Genomic DNA, 26,632 nt, shown 5'->3' on the forward strand with positions numbered 1-26,632 from the left:
GTGTGTGAACAGAGCTTTCCTGTACGCTGATAGCTCCTCGTGAACACTGTTCCGCTCAAGCTTGTTTTGTGCGTTATCCCTCAGTTAGCGTTAAGCATCTAGCAGCCGGGAGCCAGCAGCACTTGTGTTTATGGCGCCGTGCAGATCAATCAAAGAGAGCTGGACTGGAGGGTCTCCTCCAGGGGAGTCTGGGTGAAAGTAGCGGGGGTAAGTGCGGCTGAAGTGCAGCAGGCCGGAGCAGAGCGTTCCCCAGAGAGATCGGGGCAGATAGCGGGGGCCGAGAGGCCCAGAGAGGGCTGGGAGGCTGGAGGAGAGAGGAGATAGACTGCATCCATGGCGTGGAGGAGAAAAGCCCCTGAGATCCCATCAGCACCTGGGGTCACACACATGCACGCAGCCCAGAGATAGTGGACAGAGACACACACAAACTATCTCTTTCTCACATACACACACACACACACACACACACACACACACACACATGCTTGGAGTTCAGATATAGTGGGCAGACACACACATACATACAAACACACACACACACACACACACACACACACACACACACACACACACACACACATACACACACACACACACACACACACACACACACAGCTCAGAGATAGTGGACTGAAATGGATGGATTTCCTCAGGGAGGACAGGATGGTTATCTGTGCTCTTATGAACATTTTGTTGTTGGAGCACAATATGGAGAGGGATAACACCACACACACACATGCACGCGCAGACACACACACACACACACACACACACACACACACACACACACACACACACACACACACACACACACAGGTATAATAATACCAGCAGTATAAATGAGAAGCGCACACTCCTGTTTGCCACACAGACACAGACCCAGCCACCACTCAGACTCACAGAGACGGACAGCAGGCGACAGGGATGGCAGGAGAGAAAGACGGAAAGACAGAGGCATCTGCGGAGTTGAGCGAGGAGAGAGGCGAGACGAGGAAGAGCGAGGAGCCAGCGAGCGAGGAAGCCCTGGAGGCCATGCGCGTGTGCTACCAGGGCTTCGATCCGGCCGCCTATCTCCAGTTCAACTACACGCCACCGCGGGCAGACTTCCAGCGCGCGGACAGCATCGTGCCCTGGAAACTCACCTGCCTGCACAGAGCCTTCACTGAGGGTAGGACAGATAAGGGGCAGCTGTAGATACGCCATATACAGCCGCCACTTAGGCTAAATAGGCCACTACAAATTATATGTGTTGAAAACAACACATCTCTGTGTCCAGATAGGGACACTACAGTTTGTGTTGTTTCCAACACATTGCTTTTGTTCATTTGTTACACAATGTGTTGAAAATAACACAACCAGTTTGGGCTGTTTCCAACCAATTAGTTTTGAGAGTGTGTTTTTAGGGATCACATTGGAAATCACAAAGCAGAAGCAGTAAAGTGTAATGCAATGCCCAGACCATAATAAGCTCTATGGCGGTCCTAAATTACATAAATGGTTCAAGTTGTGTTGCCTAAACTGACAATTGATGAGCCTTGTGTTATGCAATGAAAGTTGAACCAAGTTCAGTGTTGAAATTCTTTGTCACGACAGTGATGTCCCTCTGCTGAACCATCGCAAACAATGTCATCTGTCACTGTGTGATCCTTGCCCTAGAGCAACTTTTATTACTTTCATTTTTATCAAAACAGTTTATTTCATTATTTTTCCTGAAAGAAAAGCAATGCGTTGAATTGTGCCTGTGTTTGGGAGTGATTCTCTGTGTTTTTGTGCATTCATTTGGCTACATGAATATGACTCTCTCTCTCTCTCTCTCTCTCTCTCTCTCTGTGTGTGTGTGTGTGTGTCGTAGGTGATGTGCGGGGGGAGGTGCTAGTAGATGTGGGCTCTGGGCCGACCCTGTACCAGGTGCTGAGTGGCTGCGAGGTGTTCGGCCGCGTGGTACTGACCGACTTCCTGGAAGTGAACCGGTGCGAGCTCCAGCACTGGCTGGCTGACGGTTCCAGCAGCCTAGACTGGACACCCTACTTGGAGTATGTCTGCCAGCTGGAGGGCCGGCAGTGAGTCCACACACACACACACACACACACACACACACACACACACACACACACACACACCCACCCACACACACACACAGATAGACACACTACACCCGTAGGCAAATTATCTAAAACATGTTGGAGAAAGGTGGTAGAACCTGTTTTGTCTCCATTCTCCCCTCGATCCCTATTAAATTCAAATTCAAATTCAAATTCAAAGGGTGCTTTATTAGCATGACTGTTTGTTACAGCGTTGCCAAAGCTACAGTACTGACACATATTATATCATACATATTATATAACATCACTTATCTAGAGAGGATCGGTTTTGCTTTCCAATAGTCAAAACATCTAGTTTATGCTTTGGTTAGAGCCACTGTGTGTTCCCTTCTATAGAGCCAGGACATATTTTTTGACACATACCGTGAACAGATTCCTAAAAACTGTGAGAAACAATTTTCTAAGTTTGATATATATATATATATATATATATATATATGGTTGCTTGTGATTGGTTTATTCAATTTCACTTCACAGGAGAGCTCTCTCCCACTTCAGAATGTATCAACTACCTTGACGTACTGTAGTTTCCTGCTACCTACATTGCCGCCAAACTCTGGCCCATAGTCTTTCTTATTTTTCTCTCTATTTCCACCCCTTGCTTCCCCTCTCATCATATCCGCCAGGCCATCAGAGTCCAGTGAGAAGGCTGCTCGACTTCGCTCTGTGGTGAGCGATGTCCTTCCCATCGACGTGCACCGCTCGTGCCCTTTGCCCCCAGACGTCGTCGCCTTGCCAACAGGCGGAGCCGACTGCCTGGTGTCCTGCTTCTGCCTGGAGAGCGTGAGCCCGGACGTGGCGGCGTTCACGCGGGCCCTGGGGCACATCTCCTCCCTGCTGCGCCCGGCGGGGCACCTGCTGCTCATCGGCGCCCTGGGCGAGAGCTACTACCTGGGGGCGCCAGGGCTGCGCATCCCCGTGGTGCCCTTGGACGAGGCCCAGGTCTGTGCCAGCCTCAGGGGCAGCGGCTTCCAGTTACAACAGCTCAGCGTCTACACCCTGCCTGCGGACATGAGGGTTGGAGTCGATGACGTCGCCGGAGTGTTTTTCGCCAAAGCCAGAAAACTGTAGGAAGAGGAAGGGGGGGTAAAAAGCAGATTAAAGGGGCATTTACACCAAGAACAACGCAAACGATTTTGCCTCTCAAAATTGGACTGAAATTGATCCCCAATGATATCGCTCTTCATGTCGTCATCGTTATAGTTTATGTGTGAACATCGTCATTCATATTAACGAGAGCAATATTTGTTTATCGTTATCGTTATAGTTATCGTTCTTGGTGTGAATGGCCCTTAAGGCACACAACTGCCAGTAAGAAAACAAGGAAAGACACAGGAGGTCTGAGACAGAAAAGACTGGTACTACTAGCTGTAGGAGAGGGGGCTGAATACAGAACGGTATAGGCCTAAAGAGGGAGATCATGTAGATTCATAGCTGATGTTCATACTTATTCTAGGTATTCTACACAATGCAATGTTAATTGAATATACAACTTGTATTTCTTCAGCAGGTTCAAGACTTAAACACTGATGTATATTATAAGGTCTGAAAGGTCTGGAATTTAACTCTTAATAGTAGTGTCCTTCCTGTGGACAGATATACTTTTGCAAAACCAAATGAAACGTATTTCTTTACAATACCACTATAATGTAGAGTGTATTTGACTTTCATTTACAATACCAAATAAAAAAATATTTATTCAAAAAAATATATATATATTAACAATGTGCTCTATTCCAACACTTGTGAAGGTTATGATATAGATACGCATCACTATTAAAGAGAAACTATGCAGGATTGGCGATTTCATCTCCGGTTTTGGTTTTGCTTTTCGTTTTCACTCGTTTTATGCTTGCATATTTCTCTTCAGAGCTTCTACTACAGCTTTAGCGTGTATATTTATACATATATAGACAATATATATATATATTTATAATTTGCAAGCGTGGTTCTTCTTGCTCCTTACGTGTCTCATACTTCCAGATGTAAACAAGGAGCGATCGCCTCCTGCAGAAACTGCAAGGTTGCAATAGCGGATAGGGACACTGGGGGCGGGAGGAAATCTTACTGTTTTCGATAAAACTGGTCAGTCAAGCAAAACAACGATTTCTAAGCGATTTTATGACTATGAAAAAGTTGCATAGGGTCTCTTTAATATGTCAAGACTGTCCACCATAGAGGGATACAGTATACACCGTCACCAGATGCTACACACAAAGTTTGTCACTAATGGCAAATGTTCACTGGTGATTTTTAGGACCCATTGATGAATAAAGACAAAGTTTGAACAAAATCTGAGACGGAGCAGCAACAACCTTAGCCAATAATGTTCCACCACACAATAATGGCAACCGTTCAGAGAACTTTTGGTGACACACCTAATGTGCACAATGATATTGCTGCATATTTGCGGCAAAATTTGCCAAAAGTTAACCGCAACATTGTTTTTGATTTTGTTTTGTTTGCCAGAGACCTAAGTTGCGTGTGAAAATATGACCTTGCCACAAATTTGCAGCAATTGTTTGACAGAAACCTGAAATGCCTGTAGGGGTGTGTTCCCAACAAAGACACCTGGTCACATCATGCAAGATGGCAGAGTTTTCCACTCCTGGTCTGGGGTCATGCCAGCAGGTAATGAACACAGGGGTGTGGTGGTGGTGGTGAACATGGCCAAACCACATTCTTCTCATATACTGTCATTCATGATGCTTTAGGTTTGTTGTGACAAACTCATGTTTTAATAAGGAGATATGGTATCAATGTTAGCACTTTTCTCAATTGGCAAAACTTGACCATTGCAATGCATTGTTACCACTTCTGGTCTTTAATCAGCCAAACAAGATGCATGTAACTCCTCTGTTAGTCACTCTTCATTGGCTCACGGCACTTCTGCATTCACTTCGCGGCCCTCTATCGGCTATAACCGCACTATGTAACTTTACCAGATCGGGTAGCTTACCTGTGGTTCGATGAAATGAGATCTAAGAAACCACAAATTTGACTTGCTTTGATGTCGCAATACATCATACTGTCATAAAATCATGCAACATGCTCTACCTTGTCTGTGGACGTCATTATTTGGTGGATAAACAAATGGCGCACGTGCAACTGAGGAAAAGTGCTTTAGTGTCGCTTTGATAGCTTTCAGATGAGGTATTGCCAATACACACCTATAAATTGGCTGTGTGTAGAACATGTAAACAGTGGGAGGTTTTGTGCAAATATACAGTATGGTGTAGCATCTGGTGACGGTGTGTAGTGTTTCCCTCTATGGGGGACAGTCTTGACCTATTAATAATGCTGTGTATCTATCTCATAACTTTCACAAGTGTAGGAATAGAGCTCATTGTCATTACGTTTTTTGAATAAATATTTGTTTATTTGATACACTAAAAGAAATCCAAATATACAGTACTGTATATTTGACATTGTAAAGAAATACGTTTTATTTGGTGTTGCGAAAGTAAATCTGTCCACAGGAAGGACCCTGCTATTACTGTCAGAGTTCAATTCCAGACCTTTCAGAGGTGTATTCCATTTTAGAGGTGTATTCCATCTGGTCAAAGTTGGCAGACGTTGTGAGTGAGAAGGGCAGATGCAATGATGCATTTCAGGGTAAAAGCTGCATCCCTTTATCAATGTGCATAAAGCAAATGAAAGATATTCAGGATATTCATAGGATATTCAGCCCCTAACAGCAAGATATGTCATAAGCTGAGAGACACTAGCGTAACTTCATTATTTTATCTCACATACATACTTAGACTATATCCTTATTTTTACAGAGAATAGACATACTTACAGTATGGTATATTACTTGTATTCTTATGTGTATATGCATGTATGCATATGTGTACAGTGTATATGTGTATTATTATTCTGCGCTAATGTTACACTATGCTATACATTTGTTTGACTGCTTTGGCAACATGAATGTCTTGTTTGTCATGCCAATAAAGTATCTTTGAATTTGAATTTGAAGAATGACAAGACAATTGTGAAGGATGAAGCTGTGCAGGTGTTTAAACCATGTGACTGGAGAAACAAGCTCAACTCCAAAAGGGAGTTTTACACCATTTCACTGCTCCATTGTATCGCCTTAAAGAGGAACTATGCAGGATTGGCGATTTCAACTCTGGTTTCGTTTTCGCTCGTTTTATGCTTGCATATTTCTCTGCAGAGCTTCCCCGACAGCTTTAGCATGTATATTTATACATATATAGGCTATATATAAATATATAAATTGCAAGCGTGGTTCTTCTTGTTCCTTACGCGTCTCTGACTTCCAGATGTAAACAAGGAGCGATCGTCTACTGCAGAAACTGCAAGGTTGCAATAACGGATAGGGACACTGGGGGCGGGAGGAAATATTACTGTTTTCGATGAAACTGGTCAGTCAAGCAAAACAACGATTTCTGAGCGATTTTATGACTATGAAAAAGTTATTAGTCGGTGTGTGTGTGTGTGTGTGTGTGTGTGGTTGTGTGCATGTGTGTGTGTGTGTGTGTGTGTGTGTGTGTGTGTGTGTGTGTGTGTGTGCATGTGTGTGTGCGCGTGTGTGTGTGCGTGCCAGTGTATTGTGGGCCTGAAATTAAAGGGGTGTGCTGTTTCTGCAGTCTGCCGAATGGAAAATCCCACACAACATAAATCTGAGAGTGGAATGTTGTTCGACTACTACTGTCTACACAGATGACACTTCCAAGAACTTGGTAGGCTTTCAATAAATGCTCTCTCACTACAGATCAACATTTCTACATTCTTATGCGCACCTATTATCACTACCATGCACCTTTATCATGCATCTCCCCTGCAGTAAAACCTGTTCCCACCACATAGCTATGCACCTGCTATTGCTATCATCACTGCTATGATGTCGTACCCAGAGGGCTACTAGCCCTGCATCATCGCTGAAAAGGCTGCCCACTCAGACCGGACTGCAACATACTGTTTCTGCAGATTGGCATGCATCTGCTTTTTGGCTGATCATTCAATTTGACTGCAACACATCTGCATCATCATCACTGTCACAATGCCAAGCTTTCCCAGCAGTAGACAGAGGTGGACAAAGTACTCAATTCCAATCACAATTCAATTGTAATGTTTATTTGGTGATTAATAGGGTGTACATTCTTTAGTCAGTCATGAGTCATAGGACTTAAAGAGACCTTTCGTTCCTTATATCCAACCAAAAAACATTTTACTTATAGTAACTTTGCAACAAATATAATTTAAATCATTATTTGTCTCTTTCACTCATTTCTTCGGAAATCTAAAACATTTTTACTGCTGAATACAAAACCAGACAGCTCAATTGAGTAAATTATTTATCATTTAATAATGATCTGTGCATGTGTGTGTGTGTGTGTGTGTGTGTGTGTGTGTGGGTAGGTCTGTGCATGTGTGTGTGTGTGTGTGTGTGTGTGTGTGTGTGTGTGTGTGTGTGTGTGTGTGTGTGTGTGTGTGTGAGTGTTTTTTTTGTTATCAGCACCAACCCATATATAAATTAGATGGACGGGAGATGTCATTGATCCAGGGGCAACTCAGGAGAGAAGAACAAGAGCATTGCAATCACATTATTCTGCACAACCTCAACCACATTACTGGTAGGATATACCATGCACAGTATTTGAGTATTTATTGTTTTGATATGGTTTATGATTTTTAACCATATTCAATTTTTGCAAAGGTGAAGTTGTTGGAGACAATATCTTACCATTTGCTATAGATGGATTTTTTTAAATCAATGCTAATACTACAGAGATAAAAAAAATACCTTTGCAAGTAAGCTTTGAGTACTTTAAACTAATGGTTTTAACGAGCAGTAGACACAAAAATGCAGACATAATCAATGCTCGTTATCAAAGTAAACTGTTTAGTTGTCTGTGCTTTTTATACTCTGTCAGTGTGCAATTACATCATTATTTTTATTTGAATGAGAGAAACGAATCATCTCAATAATTAATAACAAAATTATGACAATGACACACACATACAGCTACCTCCATAAGTATTTAACACATGCTAAAGTTGACTATAAAGAGGAGGAATATAAAATCATCTATTGGAAATTGATCTTAATGCCTTAATCTAAAAAAGAGGAAATGTACATCCTTTAAGGACATCAATTTTCTTTGTGGATGAATAACGTATCGTAAATAAATAAATGTTTTCCATAAAATGCGTACTGGAAGTATTGGAACCCCTAGTATAAAGGGAAGGTTAGCTATGTGCAGGTTATCTACCATAAACAATTAATGTGTAAATAAAACAATTAATGTGTAAATATATTTCTGTCTTAAAAAGCATTAAAATTACATTAATTGTAATTTCTGCAAAGGTAGCATTTTTAACGTAACTGGGTGACGACGTCATATGAGGAGCGAGCAACCCATACTCCGCTAGATTATTACTGTGTATATGGCTACATAGAGAACTTTTAAGTGTTTCATATAACTAAAAACATCTATGCAAAAATGGCACATATGGTTATATTCTAGACCTCAACAATAATGATATGAGAGTAAAGTATGTAATGAAATTGGTTTTATTATAATTCAGTGTAAACATATATATATTGTTTTTCTGTTGTTCTTTTATATATATAGATATATATAAAAGAACAACAGAAAAACAATGGTGACATGCTATCCATGTGGGGCTACATGCCCACCAAGTTTCAAGTTCCGTTCCGGTCCTTCAGTCTCCCAGGAATCCTTGACGGAGATTTGCTCCACGCAAAAAATTTAAAAAAAAAACCTGACTATAGCTACAGTACAGTATATGACCGCTGCGCAGCGGTCATAATTATGTGCTTAAACAAACACCGCTGACTTATGCCATCAATCATTTTACTTTGATAATAAACTATATTTTCGTCCAACATAATTACACAATTTGGTAACTGTAACTGTACATATATAAGTATTATTATAGAAATTGTGGCAATACAGCCATTTGTGAGTAACCCATAGACTAATTCATGTGTATTTTATCATGCAATATACAGTAACTGCTTAAACAGCTCCACATGATCGCTTTCGGGCCTCCAAAAGATAATAATAATTTATCATTTATTTATTGTGTGTGTGTGTGTGTGTGTGTGTGTGTGTGTGTGTGTGTGTGTGTGAGAGAGAGAGAGAGTGTGAGTGTTGGCTGTTTTGAACTGAATTGAATTGAAAAAAGAGTGGGTACTTATTAGTGCGCAAGGTGAACGGCTGCTCTAAGCGTCATTTTGTGTTTGTTGGGTTGCTTAGATATCAGCAGCTGAGAAGAGTGAACCCTATCCTGCTTGTGAGAGAGACCAGGTGCAGCAGTCAACATGGGCTTCACTGTCTGTGTGTGTGTGCTATCTGCAGTGATGCTGATTATGGGTAAGGCCTCCTGAAGCTGGTTCAGGCACATTCCCACATATACACACACCAGTTTTAATATTAGATTGCTAACATTTTAATCTCTTTTTCATAAACAGGTGAACTTTCAGCAGCACAGGGTAGGAATGACTTCAGAATTATTCAGCACTGAATAGCATTAAGCCACACTTACATCTTTTCAACTGACTTTGACATCTGAATCCATCTTTGCATTTTTACAAATTAAGTATAGTGCCTATGAACAGTATCCCAAAACAGTATTGGTTCATGGGGGACCATACAATAAAATAATATATGTGAGGGATAATGGACGACACACGTTCTAGATGGTAAAACGGCCCGACGCGAAGCGGAGGTTCCATCTAGAAAAGTGCATTAACTTTGTATAATCGAACGGCGTGAAGTCCATTACCCCGCTTATTCCACTGTTCTTCATTTCCAGTTATAATATAAACGTTTTAATCGCTAGAAGTGTCTTATTTGTAGAGCTACTTTTCCCAGACACATTTCAACAAATTTTTCAACTTGCAAGACAAACTGCCGTTAGTTCTAAATGGATGGTTACTATGGCCAAAGGCCAGTCGTTAGTTCTAAATGGATGGTTGCTACGGCCAAAAGCTAGTCGTTAGTTCTATCTCTCCTGTTGTCAAGTGGGCATATCCTAGGATTCTGATGAACATTCAACATCCAACTAGCTAAAATCCACCTCCGTCATATGTCACTATGTTCTGAGCGTCTGTATTTCAGCTTGGATGCAACGTGACAGTTAATCTAAACTCCATAACGAGTTTGGCGAATTAATACACAATGATACGGCCAACAAATTGGAACTACTTCATACAGTAGGTGTGCAACACACGGTTAATGCACCCCCTTCTAGAACGCAGGACAATGGGGAATTCAACCAAGCAGTGGACTAAGTGTACATTGTGACTGTACACTGCACACGCATGCACACACACATACATGTATAAAGATACATGCAGACATGGAGACACACACACACACACACACACACACAAACATACACACACACAAGCACAGACACACACACACACACACACACACAAACAAACACACGCACATACATGCACAAAGGTACACACACACTCACACACATGCACGTACACACACACACACGCAGAAATACACACCCACACACAGACACTTACACACACAGTAGACAGGTAGGCATACACACACACACACACACCTGCACGCACACACACACTTACACATGCACAAACACACCCACATGCATGCAGGCACACCCACACAAATAAAAACACACACACACACACACACACACACTCACAAGTGAACACACTAAGACACATAAAACAAACACACACACAAATGCAAGCAAGCACACGCACACCCACACACACACACACACACACACACACACACACACACGCGAAAACTCACAGACAGAGAACACATAAGCAAGCGCATACTGTACATGCACACACTGATTTACATCCGTAAAAGTTGCAGCCAGGGATGAAAACAAATTGACTTTATTATTTTTGCAGAGAGAATGTGCAGGACTAAGCGGCGGTCATATTCATACCAATATACATCTAGTTCTAAGAGATATTAGCTAAAAGGGGAAGATAATATTCACTTGTTTCAACTTAAGTAGGAGAGACAAAACAACTCCTGTGCTCTACTTTCCCCCAATGATAGTGTACAAACTCTACTAGCATTCCAGGGATAAAGAAAATGTACCCCTCCCTGTTAACATACCCCTCTAGCAAAAAACAATTCTTACTTATTCTTCTGATCTTTCTTTGTGTGTCGCCTTAATTCTTTGTTCTCTGAGAACAAACACAAAGAGGAGGAATGCCATCCTGTTGGCACAAATCCAGACTTTATTCTTACATCACTGATGATGTGCCCAAGTTGCATCAGAAGATGTACAGTATGTAAGAACTGGTAATGTTGGCGACTCTAGAGCTCCTCCTAGAGTTGTGAAATATGTATATTTTACTGTGTCGCTGTAAATATTTCTCTTGGCTTGAGTTCTTCCCCCGTACATGCTGCATGTGCTTTTGTTATGGAGCTGAAGGACTAGCAACAGGCAAAAACTAGATCAGGTAACCGTGGGGAGACTCAAAGTCAAACTAGGACCAGGGAGTGAGAACAGAGCACTCGATACTTTTCAATGCATTTAATGGTGCAAAGTGACTAATATTTTGACGCCCTTGCGTCTTCTTCAGAGTCAAAATGCACATGGCAAAACATTATGTTGAAAATCAAAATGGACATTTTACTTTAACAAATGCTTAAAAAAACAACTGAAATTTATTTAATGTGTTAAAGTTGTGGTTTTTTTGCAGTAAACTTACTGTACCATTGCTCCATTGAGACTGAATGGGATTTAGCTGACTGGTTTTGCTAACAAAGCTGTTAGTTGTCTGCTGTCCTCATTAGTTGCCCTGTGTTGCCCAAAATAGATTCTGGGGCAGACGGTCACTTGTTTTGCTTTTGATGCAAGATAAGGAATTGGTGCATGTGGCCATGGTGATTCATGTACCCTTACCCTAGTGTCACCATACTGTATGTTCTTTTATAAATTAATATAAAGCATATTTGGTAACACATTACAGATCGGTAATAAGTGGGTAATGTTATGGTAATATGTATGCAATTTAATGGTAACAATATTTTTAAACCACATATTACAAATAATTAATGTGTAATTTCTAGACAATTACTGTACAATTACCATACAGCAACAATGCAAATAACTTAGGTTTAAGGGTAAAATAAAATGGTATAGCCTAATAACTGCTGTAAATATGTACCGAAGCAATAAATATTTAGGATTTACTTATTGTGACATAATATGTAACCTGTTATCTGTTGTTATGATAAAATACATGAGGTAATTTCACAATAACTAAGGTATCAGGGCTGTAAAATACTGTTTTGTCTTTTTGAAAGGTTTTCTGTACGGTGGAGAGTTGTTGAAATCTTTCCGAAAAGACAAAACAGTATTTTACAGCCCTGATACCATATAGTTATTGTGAAATTACCTTATTTATTTAATCATAATAACAGATAACAGGTCACATTTTACCATCAAACTAACTACTACAAAAACTTTGACCATTGGGTAATTGTGCCATAACACTTAAAAGATACTATGTAATTTAGTCCTTCATAGCACCATCATGTTGGTATAATTACAGAAATATTATGTCACAATAAGTAAATCCTAGATATTTATTGCTGTTATTCCCATTTTATTTTACCCAAGTTATTTGCGTTGTTGTTTTATGGTAATTACACAGTAATAGTCTAGAAATTACACATTAATTATTTGTAATATGTGGTTTAAATATATTACTACCATGAAATTGCATATATATGGGGGGCGCTGTGGCGCAGCAGGCTACAGCGCCCGTACCATTTACGGGTCTGAGTGCCCACGGGGACCCAGGTTCGAATCCGGCCTGCGGTCATATCCCAATCCCACCCCATCTCTCTCTCCCACTTGTTTCCTGTCTACCACTCCACTGTCCTATACTAATAAAGGCAGAAAGCCAAAACATATTGAAAAAAAAAAGAAAAAAGAAATTGCATATAAATTACCATTACCCACTTATTACTGATCTGTAATGTAAAGTGTTACCGCATATGCTCTGTTTATGTTTATGAAGCCTATAGGACATTTTTAGGAAATACTTGAAACAACTTGATGAAACAACTTGGCAAACCCCCTGCAGTACCTCCCTATTCAGCTCACCATGCTTACATTTTAAAAGTCCAAAAGTCCATGATCCATGCTTTCATATCTTACATTAAGGAGATGGTGGATCGGTTCCTTTTTAAATAAATCATGCCTCTTTCACACACACACACACACACACACACACACACACACAGACAGACAGACAGACAGACACACAAACACAGACACACACACACACACACACACACACACACAGTAGACACGCACACATGCACCTGCACACACACACACACACACACACATAAACATGTACTGTACATGCACACGTGCACAAACACACCCACACACATGCACATACACCCCCCCCCCCACACACACACACAAACGCACGAAAAATCATAGACTCATGACATAACTTACTACATTATTGGCAAAACGTTATTACATTGTTGATTCAGAAATATTATTACATAATTGGAAATGTATTACATTATTGGCTTTATTACAATAAAATTATTATGTTATTGGTCGTTATTCTGTTATTGGATGTTATTACATTATCAGCTGCTACAACCACATCAATGTAAAGAAATAGTGGCAACATTGAGGGGAGTGTTCATTTATTTTCATTGTGTTCCCTCGGTCATAACTGTGGCCTGATATGCCACATGTGAAAAAAACTTCTGTATGTGAAAAAATGTAACTACAACAATACTGGTTCTTGCACCCCGCTGCTCTGTTCCGTCACTGGCAAATGTGTGTGTGTGTGTGTGTGTGTGTGTGTGTGTGTGTGTGTGTGTTTGTGTGTGTGTGTGTGGCTATAGACGCATTACTGCTACAATACTTACTTATTTGCTTATTTATTATAATGCACTTTTTAACTCCATCATGGATGGATTGCCCCTCGGGGACTAATAAAGTTATCTGAACTGAACTTAACTGAAGTACAACTCTAACTACGGCAACATCTCTAGGGCCAACAACAACGGAGGCAATGACCACTTCAGCACCAACAGCAGTAGTACCAACGACGACTAAAACATCTCCACTGACAACCTCCACTGGCATGCCTGGTAACTATGATTCCAGAACATATTGTTACATTTTGACTGTATTCACATTTGTTTGCATGCAATTTATTTGTCCAATAACATAATTAATACTGCTACCCTGTATTGATAGGTAAGTGAGTACGTATGTTTAAACAGTGCATTTTCATGCCCTAAGGGGGGAAATTCTTCCATGTGCGTAAGGGTGCGCATGTAACCTGCGTTGTGTGGAACCACCGCGGTCCAGCCCTGCACACGCCCGGACTCGAACCCGCGAGACAACAGCACCTCGGATCGGGAGTCGAGCGCGCTAACAATCCAGCTAAAAGCCCAGGCTACTAGCTTTCATGCCAGCAGCGCTCTTGAAGCGTCGGGGAGTGAGGTTTACTAACGTTCCACAGCATAGCTAACCAGCTAGCACCCGTTACACTCACCCCCCTAAACCTCACTCCCGATCCGGGTCACGGCACCAATGTAACCTGCGTTGTGTGGAACCACCGCGGTCCAGCCCTGCACACGCCCGGACTCGAACCCGCGAGACAACAGCACCTCGGATCGGGAGTCGAGCGCGCTAACAATCCAGCTAAAAGCCCAGGCTACTAGCTTTCATGCCAGCAGCGCTCTTGAAGCGTCGGGGAGTGAGGTTTACTAACGTTCCACAGCATAGCTAACCAGCTAGCACCCGTTACACGCAAGTCAAAAAAAGAGCGTAAATCAACCTAAACTAAGGAGGTGCTGGATTAGTTCATTTTCAGTTATTTCAAACTTGCGCACTGTGGGTGTGACAGAAGCCGGAATGGGAGAATGGGCTACACGCAAATGGCATGTAAGGTGAAATCAAAGCCCTGATTTACAAATTAAGGACTAGTTTTGGTATGTTTTCCAGGGTAATACTGTAGGTAGTTAAAGCTCCCATTATGAACAAAACCAGATTTTTGTTCAAATCCAGAGTTATGGCTACTGAAAAATGTAAGGTTCATCAATCAAATATTATTTTGAACTATTAAAAAAACGTTTTCAAGCAAAAGGGGTAGAAATCAGTACTTTTACGATAGTGGTGGTTTTGCTAACAGTTATCGCAAGCTATTTGTTTGTTGAGTCCGACTTCACAGGTCCAACAGCTTTTTCGTCAAAAAACATCTACCAGTCCAGCCAGCTGTTTTTGACAATATTGTCAACAAAATGAGGCTACAGGGTACACATGTGGGCTTCTCCCTTGACTGTATGCCTCCACGTCCCCCTACATACTTCCCCCCTTATACTTCTGACTATACGATAACAGTGAATGTAATACGGGGAGAACTTTCATCTTCCGGTTTCTGAACTGGTTGCAGCTCCATCTGTGGTTCCATGCAATGTGAGGGTGGTCACAGGCGAGTGCAGAATGAATGGACGTCTATGGAGCTGGAAATACTAGAGTATCACATTTTTTTAAAGTTACTTATTTGTTCTAAAAAGCCTTTCAAAAATGTTGATGACATGACATCATTCATTAGCAGAATGCTGGCAAGTTATGAGGGTCAAGCAGGGCCGGCCCGAGGCATAGGCAGTATATGCGAATGCTAAAGGCGCTACACATTCAGGGGGTGCCAGAAATGGAGGGGAAAACGCAAAACGTTCTTCTCTGTCGGATTGCTCACAAAGTTCTAGTCACACTGATAGGCGTGCCACTTGACAGAGAGCTTTTGAGTCACGGCAGTTCAGAACAACTATGTCCGGGTTGGACAGTGAGAGTGCCCCCAGAGCCCATTTATGGAGAGCCGGTCCACTTGCTATTACTGTAACTCCATTGTACCTGCATTGTACCTGCAGTTCCTGTTGCAGTTCTACTAGGGGCGATCACGAGCAAGTGATCAAACAATGGGAGTCTATGGGGCGAGACAGCTAAATTGGTCTGTTTCACCTGATTGTCATTAAAAAATCAAAGATCAGATTTTAGTTTCTGCAAGCTCAATATGGGTTATGGGTCGAAAGTTGAATGAACAATTATTACTTATGGCCCTTTGGTTTCTCACAGGCTTGGTCGTTGTTGCCCATAACACACTAGCACCCTGCTAATGAATGACATCATTGACACGTTTGAAAGGCTTTTTAGAGCAATTAAGGGACTTAAAAAATCTAATACTCAGCCGTGTGTATTTTCCTTGACCCCCCTTTCACATGCAATATTCCGATTTCTACACAAAAAATTATATCCAGAGAAAAGTGGATTTTAGGAGAAACTCCATTCACCTCCATTCATTCTCCACTTGCTCGCGACCGCCCTCTAGTTGCAGTACCATGCGGAAGTATTCAGCAAGTGGTCGTTCTCCCCTTATTAGACATTCTCTGGTGCCCCTCATTACGGGAGCAAGAGACAATGGGAGGTGGGTCTAGTGAAGTCATCCAATGTACTCTCCCTGACACCTAGCCTTCTACACCACTCTGTGGGTTTTCCAGGTCGCTTTCAGGAATTTGATAGATTTCAGTGGCATTGTGTTTAAAATGTAATTTGTTGTATGTTGTTTTAATAAGTGTGCTGGTTAAACGTATGTAGATGTTATTACTTTAATTTCACTGAAATGTTTAGGGAGGATTGTCCTCAATTGACTATATTCTCATATAATCAACAACTGTACAACATCTAGCCATTTATCCACACCATTTATCCATAAACATCAACATCTCCATCAGGTAGTACGGAAACATCTCCAGAGCCAACACCAACAACAGAAGTGACAACACCAGCATTTGACCCTTGTCACAACTACACTGTGCTGGATGACACATGGAGGGCTGCCAACAAAACATTCCACGAATATTCCTACAACTACAGACAGACTGATGCTTACCACAGCTGGCAAGGCTGGTATCGCATGTATTACAGAGGAACTGACGCCCATATGCCAGAGTATTGTGTGAGAAAGTTCCGCTGTGGAAATTACGTTCCTCTGTGGCTAAATGGAACACATCCTCGAGTGGGGGAAGGTATTGTGACACGGCAGGTCTGTGGGCACTCGAAGTGGAATTGGTATTGGCATAATGTCCAGGCAGAAGACTGCTGCAGTTGGCCAAACCCACCCGTTCGAATCAAAGCATGCCCTGGAAATTACTATGTGTATGAATTTATAAGACCATACAACTACTTAGAGAACTACTGCACAGGTGAGTGAGAAACCTTTCACTAGTCGTTAACCCTTGAGATAGTCTGTTTATTGCAGTGCTTCGTCATTCATGTCCAGATTCAACTTTGACCTTTTCCAGATGTTGGCGATATTGATTTTAACAGGCCAGCCCCACACCCACCAATAGTACCAACTCCCCAATCAATCACTGGCACGACAGCAAGTTTCCCTGCAGGTAAGAAACACTAGGTAAAAGCCACTGTAGAGCTGGCAACAGCTTATTCAGCAATGTTCTGACTCATGTATTGTTTTTTTTCTTTTTTTTTTAAATGACTTATTTCCACAAGACTTCCATGAGAATTACAGCAACTATCCACCAAAACAATAACAAAATAGGAGCTATCTATAGGCTACTACCACAGCAGTCAGAAAAGGGGTTCAGGTCATAACGCTATTTACATGAGTCTGTGTTGGTCACATTTAAGAGTATGTGGTAGTTCCACACCACACTACAAAGCTGTTCTCCAGTCTCTTTCCCATCCTTCACACACCCCACAACTGCAGAATCTCTGCAGATGATAAGTTGTACTGACAGTGTATGATGTGAGAGGAAAGTAGAGAGTACAGTCCCCTGCGGTGCTCCTGTGCTGCCACCCACCTGTTCAGACACACATGCTCCCATCCGTAAACTGTTGTCTTTCCGTCTGGTGATCAGTGATCCATGTTGTTATGGATGTGCCCACCTGCATCCTGTGTAGCTTCTCTTGTAGCAATACAGGTTGTATGGTGTTGAAGGCACTGGAGAAGTCAAAGAACATTATTTTCACTGTGCTGTCAGGTTCATACAGGTGATTGTGGGCTCGCTAAAGCAGGTAGATGATAGCATCAACACCAACCTCAGGTCGGTAGGCAAATTGCAGTTTGCAAAAGGCGCACCCAGATGGTTGGTCTGATTGATTGAAGGACTATCCAAATGCGTGCAGGGTCATTTGAACTATGCCCATTGATCATGCCTCTTGTGCAGTAGACATGTGCAGACCATAGACCTAAAAGAAATGGACAAACAGACTCCGTTGTTCTCAATGGGAGGGTGCTGAAACAAAAATCTGTTTACTCTCCATCGCACTGCGCAGACTCGTACTCATTTCGTGACGTTAGCCATCCTGTACAGTACATTGCTGTAACTCGTCTGATAGATGGGATTTTCCGAACAACTGTCAATCCATTATTAACGTTTGTTTTTAATATTATTATTATGCTAATGTGACAGGACGGCCACTAGGTGGCCTACTAATATTTTACCTGTGTAATATAGTTACCCCAAATCAGGCCACTCAACCAAATGAATGAGAGATGCAAGATTCTCAATTACAGTCAATTCTACCACAATTTACCCCCAGAAATTCTATCATCGTCCTGATGATACAGCCACCCTACTACATTTACTTGCCTCTAGGTCAGTGGTTCCCAAACTTTTCTGGCTTACGGCACCCCTAAACATATCTCTCTCCATCCACGGCACCCCTATTTTTTTTACTTTTTACTCAACCTCCTTTGTGCCATATTTGTACTTCATGCCATTTTCTTTAACCTTGTGATATGTTGGATACGCCAAAACTGCTTTTATTATAGGCATTACTAAGATAAGGTGAAGTTAATATATTTTTTTTGTTTTATTCAAATGAACTACTTTCATTCAACTCATTTAATTGAACATTTGAATAAATGGTGAACAGGATGTGAAGAGACAACTTGATAACCACCCCATTTCACTGCAGAGGGCAGTGAATAACCGTGTTTGAAGAGGACGTGATTTAACGTAATTAACTATTTTTACGACTTGATTCAATACATCTATCAGGTCTGGAGGCATCGTTTTTGCAGTAAGAGCCTCCTGATGCAACATGCAATGCGTCGCTACCATGGCAGGATTCTGTTGCATAGCTTTCGTTACAAAGCCTTTGACCTGACCTGTCATTGAGGTCGCCCCGTCAGTGGCAGTGCACACACTTACGCACATATCCCAGCTAAGATTATTGTTCCTCAAGTATTCATCTGTCACCCTGAATATCTCATCTCCGGCAGCATGGTTGGTCAGTTCTTTGCAAAATAAAAAGTTATCTGTAAATTTGTCCTCATCGACATCTCACGTTAGCGAGCAGCTGGCAAAGGCCACTAGCATAAGTGGACTCGTATTTGAAGCGCAAACTTCCCCAATAGCCGTAGCCAACGTTAGCCCACGTCTCCCTGCAGACCAGGCATGGTGTGGGACAATAAGAAGAAGCCTAGGAAGAACAGTACAGTACATTTTCATGCACTGTAATAATAATAATAAGAAGAAGAAGCCTAGGAAGAACAGTACAGTGCATTTTCATGCACTGTAATAATAAGAAACCTAGGAAGAACAATATAGTGCATTTTCATGCACTATAATTAGTAGGCCTATTAGACAATTCCGTGGCACCCCTGAGCATGCGTCACGGCACCCACTTTGAAAACCCCTGCTCTAGGTAATGCTTTACCTTGTCAAACAGTAGGCTACCGTAGGCTACACGCTTTTTCACTGATCTTGCGAATGACTTTCCGTCATGGTTTTCGTGCAGGCTAGACTGAGCTTCTTATCCAAACATTACGGGGAATGTCCTGTCGAACGTTAGCTTCCCTCCAACTGACATGCTAACTATACTTCTTTACGGGAAACCAACGTTATACGGGGAAGACGTGAATTAGTTTTGCCTTCGATACCCTATATAGAATACAGAAGCTATAAGGGCGACAAAGGGCACATGAAGGGTTACATGAAGTTATGGGATCACAAAAAAATCTGCAATCTATGGCCGTCCAATGGAGTTAGCAGAGGGTTGATAACCAGCTCAATTCTTGCTTCTACTTCCGGGAATATTCCTGCCCCCTTGGTGCAGACTCCCCAGACTAATGTTCAATCTTAAAAGATTGAGCTTAGCATGGTGATAATCAGTCTAGGGCTCTGGGGCTTATGCCATCTGGACCTGCACATTTGCACTTCAACAGTCTCGAGACAGATCTGCAGCTGCCTCTTTACCTAGAAATAAGCAGGCCAATAATACCAAGATAAAGTGACAAAATAAACAGTGCCACTGTATTCTCCATGCAATACAACAGCTATGTTACTGTACTGCGGAGTGATCTCTGGGCCAATGCAGTCTCCTTTGAGCTCATTTCCCATCAAATTTGATAAAAATGGCATGTGTACGTTGGAAGAGCAAGAGAAAAAAACTGAGAAAAACAAAACAACACATGGACATAGGCACATCACTCCCTAATGTGAAATAAATATTCAATTGAGCTGTTATTGTTGTTGTATCGGTAGCCTATACCGGGGTTGGTATTCCGTCATTCTCGCTAATAAAGGCGGCGCTTAAGAAAAATAACCTGGCTTGAACTAGCGCCAACTTTTACTTGGGGCTGAAGCCGTTCCATTAAGTTAGCTGCATCTTGGCCCCAGCCGTGGCGCGACTGGCTGGGGCACCTGCACCGCACACCGGCGACCCGGGTTCGATTCCCGCCCCGTGGTTCTTTCCGGATCCCACCCCAACACTCTCTCCCACTCACTTCCTGTCTCTCTCAACTGTCCTATCATTAAAAAGGCATAAAAGCCCAAAACATATACTTAAAAAAAAAAGTTAGCTGCATCTTGGCCTCGTTTATTCAAACGAGGCTTAAATCAGCTTCATGTCTGCTCGTGCACGAGGTAGAAAAGTAGACCGAAACAAAAGATTGACGAAAAGAGGATATAATGTCGTAAAATTAAGGCAAACTAGACAAGAACAGTTCGATTTACAAGCGCCATCTACATGATTTTCATCGGAAGTAATCAAATTGAACACCGAGTGAAAAAAATAGATAGGCTAGTTGCCTACATAAAAAGGATAATAACGAAATCGTAGGCTTCTGTAGGCTAAATCGCCTAATCATGATGGTTTGAATTTGGACTTTGATTTTCTTCACTCAAACAAAACAAGTGAATAAGTAGGCTAAACTCAAAATAACTTTGGCATAGGCTATTCAACAATAAAGATAACCTACGTTTGTAGATTAAAAGGGTTCACTCTGAAATATTTTTTCGGTGGTCATAAAAAAAATGAGTATATTGTCCTGGGAGTATTGGGAGAAAACCTATTGTCTCCCATAAACATATAGTTCTGCCAAAGTGTTTGTGATAATAATTATTTGAAATGCAATATGGCACATTTAATATTTAATTTGTGTAACACAGTTGGTTTGATATCCATGAACTATAGCCTAGGCCTAATCAATAGACTATGAAGCGGTTTTAATTAGGCTAGCCTTTAAAAGGTTACAGAATTAGGCTATAGGCTGGCTTGCCTTGCATCATAGGCCTATAGCCCATGACAGCCTGCCTGCTGTCACTGAACAAGAAAGCCTACTGTACATGACCCTTTATCGATAGTGATATGCCTTTCATTAAAGAGTAGCCTATAACTAAACTAGCTAATGTGTTAACATAGCCTATGTTAATTCATCGCATGGGAACCGAACCCGAGAACACGCAGAACATAACTCTGTTAATATCCTGTCACGCTGCGCACGACACCATGAGAGATGCACTGTATGCAGAGCCGCAAGATTCCTTGGACCACACACAGATCAGGTTCAAACAATGTAAGTTGCATAATTTTCAGAAATTCTTTGAAACTAGGGAATAGGTAGCCTTAATCAATGCTTGCAACACTGTCAGAAAAAAAGTTTCTCCTTCTATTTTTTAAGTTGTAGGCTACAGGTGACGAAAGCACAGGTTGACTTTGGGACTCGTTTTCCGGTGTTTTTGTTTTTGCAACACAGATTAATTTAGCTCGGCAGTTAGCCTGCCACCGACCAGGTTAGTTCAGAAGCGTTACCCCAGCAACTCAGCTGAGATTCCTGTTAGCGGGAGTAATGGAACCGAACTCTCTTTAAAACTAGAATGCATTTCCCGGTGGGAAGTGCGAAGTGTGCTTGCTCAGACGCGCCGCGACAGCGCCCGGCAGGAGACGCGACCGCTCGTCCTCAGGTCAAAGCGCCAAAGTTTGGCCAAGACGCGAAGCTGCTTCGAGTTTGGCGGCGTTGCCCTCGATTGCCGAATTATTACACTGACGTGAAGGGTTGCCTAGGTTCATCAGTGGTATGTCCCAGAGCACCTCCAATGTAAAAATGTGGATGTCATCCCAAAGACATAAAGAGATACCGTATGAGACAAAATGCATTTTTGCTAATTGCGACGCCCCCTAGTGGCCAAATTGCACCAAATTTACTGAGGTTACTTTGGATGGTGTCCAAAATCATCCCACCAAATATGGTCTTGACACCTCAAAGCGTTTCCGAGATTTGACCTCACTTCCTGTTTGGAGGCTTCGCCATCGAATTTCATTGGCTGCCATGGGCGAACGCTTTGATGTATGGAAATTAAATGTACACCTCTAAGGTCTGTAGACCTTGTGTGAATTATGTATGAGTTGTTCACGAGTAGCCAGCATGAAACACGTAACCACTGAAAGAAGGAAGGAGCCTAAGGAACTAGGCATGTTTCTGGAACAAATACGAGTAATGTTAGGAGTATTGCGGGAACATCTGCTGTTTACTCACTGTGAGTAAGTTGCAATGTGTTATAGCCTCAAATTGATGGTAGAATAAACAGGGCGAATCACCTGTTCAAATGGTGTAATAGGATGAAATTTGGTGTTGATATGTCAAAGCAACCAGGCTGTTACTGGTTAACGTTTCTGAATATGAAATCGATTTTGGATTGGTTGCATGTGATAAAAGCTATGCCATTTCCTGTCCAGACAGCATTCATATTCAGAAATACTGTACACCGGCAACAAGGCACACACACACAGACACACACATACATACACCCCTTTCAAACAGAAGCATCAGTCCGTTACATCTGCCTCTTGTCCACAAACTGCATGTTGCACAGTTCACCTACATCTACCCACAATTCTTTGATTTATAAATAATCCCTGCATTAAAAAACTGCAATGTGTCAAATCTTAATATATTTATATATATATATATATATATGTATACTGTATGGGCAATTCCATGCAAAACTGTCAAGTCCATAACCCCACACAGCGTCAAACTATGATGTGGATGATGATTTCTTATAAGTTTACCATTTCGCTCTTCTTGTTTGTACAACATATTCAATGATATTGTTAACTTAATCATTTGCATTATATAAATGTAACCTATTTTTCCACCCGTATGTCTCAACATATACTGGAGTCACATTCATAAACATAAACAGGATCCTAGGTTCTCAATTTGCTGGACTCACAGTCTACCATAAAGTTAAAGAATAGTAATAACAGAAGAAAAGGTAAGAAGATGTTGATAGCGTGATTAACTGTGGTGCCTCCACTGAAGAATGTCTTTACCACTGCCCTGGTGGAAATATGTAAATCCTCAGAAATGTCAAGTGACTACAGTTACTTCTACCTGCTTTGATATATCATTTCATAAAAAAAAATTTGGCCATAATAATTATATTGCAATTATATCAATTCAAGTTTTCTTGGCAGCACAAACAACAATAGGCTACAGTTTACTTTACTTCAGGGCGTAATGTTAACAACTTCGTTAACATTAAGTTTGTTTGTTTGTTGTTCTGTATTGACAGCAGACGGCAGAATGCAGGTGCACGCAATGGATATGTTTTTAAAGAGAGTGCATTCGCTTCCACATGAACCTCGGAATGTGCTGCACCAGAACAAAGACACTGAATGCTATGCTTTCTATCGTGCGTGTGGCTCGTTTTTCAGATTTGTTTGCTAAATTTAAAAAAGCCACACAATTTAACAGAGTCGCTCATTCTAGCCTGCAAATGGTTAAAGTGATGCTAGGGCCAGATGCTGCATAAGAAATGGAAAAACTCCACTGACCAGTTGGCCTTGCCAGTTGATCGCTAACGTGAGATACGTGGATGATGAGATTTCAGATCATTTTTTTTGGCAAAGAACTGGACAATGCTACCGGAGATGAGATGTTCAGGGTAACAGAAGTGTTGCCTGCTTTACAAATCATGAGCGTACAGGGGAGCTACATCCGGTGCAGAACTGAAGTGTTGAATTAGCTTCCACTATTAAAGTAGCTATAACAGATGTGGGAGATGGACCAGTCATCTAAAATGAATTGTACGCGTCGCGAACGGAACGCTTCAGTTACGCGTCCAGTATAGCTTTCCAGTTAAGTTAGCAGGGATATGCGTAGTTTGCACTGACGGGGCAGCATCGATGACAGGTCAAGTCAAGCTTCATAACGAAAGCCAAGCAGAAAAATCCTGCCATGGTAGCGACACATTGAGTGTCGGAAAACTCTTAACTGTAAAAAAAAAATATATGCCCCCGACCTTGCTTTGAATCAAGTCGTAAAAATAGTTAATTATAGCCTATGTTTGGTCACGTCCCCTTCAAACACAATTACCCTATCCTCTGCAATGAAATGGGTATCCAAAATATCACATATGTTAAAGGCCGTATTGCAAGGTTTGCATTATTAAACAAATTTGCATTAGGTACTACTCATCTAAACTGTTATCCATTGTAGGCCTATTTGATGTTGCAATGATTTGAGGTTTGCAATGATTCTTCTTTCCCCCTCAATGTACTCTATTGCGTCACGTTGGGGACCACTGAACAAGCCCCCTTGAGATTGACATGAGAGAGGAGTAAAGAGAAACGGGCAAGACACTGTTCAGCAGTAAAAAGTGCAGATTATAGATAGATACATAGATATATACAGATATCCTAGATAGATACAGTATATAGACATATAGATATATATCACGTCACATTTTGCTGGTTGGGGGTGGCCTGACCAGCGATCACGCAGTCCACCACTGCATTTTACATGGAATAGCACTGCCTTGCCTAGCCTACCACACGCACCTGCCATACACAGCTTACTTTCTCCCTGTCTTGGTAAGCCATACCCTGATGGTGTCAATGACAATCAATCAGGAGGAGTAGTTATTGAAAATAATCACGCTTTAGACATGACCAGCCTACTTGGCAGCAGCTTGCAACAGGGGGATTCATAGGTGGCACATAGACCATACAGCTAGCATGAATGCAAATATTTTTAGATCTTCTGACTAAGTTTACTGTACTTATTCAAACGACATCAGCACCACTGCCACTGGATATAAAGCAAACATTGACTTTCACTTGGTGCTTCATTGACTGTAAAAAAGTGTAATAATATTATCTATGCACTGCCTGATGTAGACTAGCTTGACTTGCTAGCTCGATGAGTTGCGAAATGATATCAGCAACACGTACTCGTTCCATATTAAACTTAGGCTACAGTTAACATAGTTTGGCTTTCCAGGCTACTTGGACCATGCATTTAATTACCTTTCACTGCCTTCACGTCTGCCAGGCTCCAAACTGTCTTCATAACAGCAGTTGCAATTCAGTATAAACAGCCTCGGTAAAGTTAAAACCAACTAGCGATGCTAGTCGCGATTAGCATTTGAACTGCAGTTAGGTAACCTACCCTCATAACTAGACGGCTTCCCAGGCTACTTGGACCATGCATTTCATTACCTTTCACTGCCTTCACGTCTGCCAGGCTCCAAACTGTCTTCATAACAGCAGTTGCAATTCAGTATAAACAGCCTCGGTAAAGTTAAAACCAACTAGCGATGCTAGTCGCGATTAGCATTTGAACTGCAGTTAGCTAACCTACCCTCATAACTAGACCTCTCAAATTCCGAAAAATGCATTAAAATAACATTGGACTACGTTGTTATTTTTGTTAAACCTTAGGGTGGCTATGATATAAATGGTGTAACGAAATTTGAAGTGTAAATATACAAACTTTATGAAAGTGTAAGCCACAACCTTTTCCTACAGGAATACATGGAAAACATAACCCCATAACTTCCATAAGGAGACCTCCCCAAATTCAGAAACATTTATTAAATTGAAATGGACAACGACGTTATCTTTGGTAAACTCTTAGGTGGCTATGATATAAATTATGTGACGAAATTCGAAGTCTAAACACACTTACTGTTGAAAGTGTAACTGCGATTTCCATAGGACTACATTCTAATTAAAATCCTCGTTGCCTCACGCACACCACTCTACTTCCGGTATTTCGCCTGCTTTGTGGGGGTGTCATATGATCTAGTGCCCTATATGTGGAGAGTATCGCCAACTCAAATCATGGGCGCCATCTTTACGACCAGAAGTGACGTCACGTACGTTCGTCTCAATGATGGTCAATAGGGCGAATATGACATGTTGAAACAAATAGC

The 26,632-nt window shown here is 41.6% G+C and overlaps 2 protein-coding genes across 3 annotated transcripts in view; both read left to right on the top strand.

The window, feature by feature from the left end:
- Positions 1 to 924: 924 nt before the first annotated feature.
- LOC134075933 (phenylethanolamine N-methyltransferase) lies at positions 925 to 3,173 on the top strand. The gene is made up of 3 exons (XM_062530959.1): positions 925 to 1,168; positions 1,853 to 2,060; positions 2,729 to 3,173. The coding sequence occupies exons 1-3, from the start codon at positions 925 to 927 to the stop codon at positions 3,171 to 3,173; spliced, it is 897 nt and encodes a 298-aa protein (XP_062386943.1).
- Positions 3,174 to 9,453: 6,280 nt separating this feature from the next.
- The window catches only part of LOC134077004 (alpha-tectorin-like), a 61,929-nt gene continuing 44,750 nt past the window's right edge, over positions 9,454 to 26,632 (top strand). Inside the window, exons 1-5 of one of the 2 annotated variants that reach the window (XM_062532340.1) lie at positions 9,454 to 9,472; positions 9,571 to 9,591; positions 14,147 to 14,245; positions 16,895 to 17,365; positions 17,465 to 17,560. In XM_062532340.1, the coding sequence (XP_062388324.1) occupies positions 9,460 to 9,472; positions 9,571 to 9,591; positions 14,147 to 14,245; positions 16,895 to 17,365; positions 17,465 to 17,560 (700 nt within the window). In that variant the 5' untranslated portion in view covers positions 9,454 to 9,459. The remainder of the gene's footprint in view (positions 9,473 to 9,570; positions 9,592 to 14,146; positions 14,246 to 16,894; positions 17,366 to 17,464; positions 17,561 to 26,632) is intronic. The other variant, XM_062532341.1, reaches the window with a different exon arrangement.

Source organism: Sardina pilchardus, chromosome 3 (assembly GCF_963854185.1).
Source record: "Sardina pilchardus chromosome 3, fSarPil1.1, whole genome shotgun sequence".
NCBI classification, from domain to species: Eukaryota; Metazoa; Chordata; class Actinopteri; order Clupeiformes; family Clupeidae; genus Sardina; species Sardina pilchardus.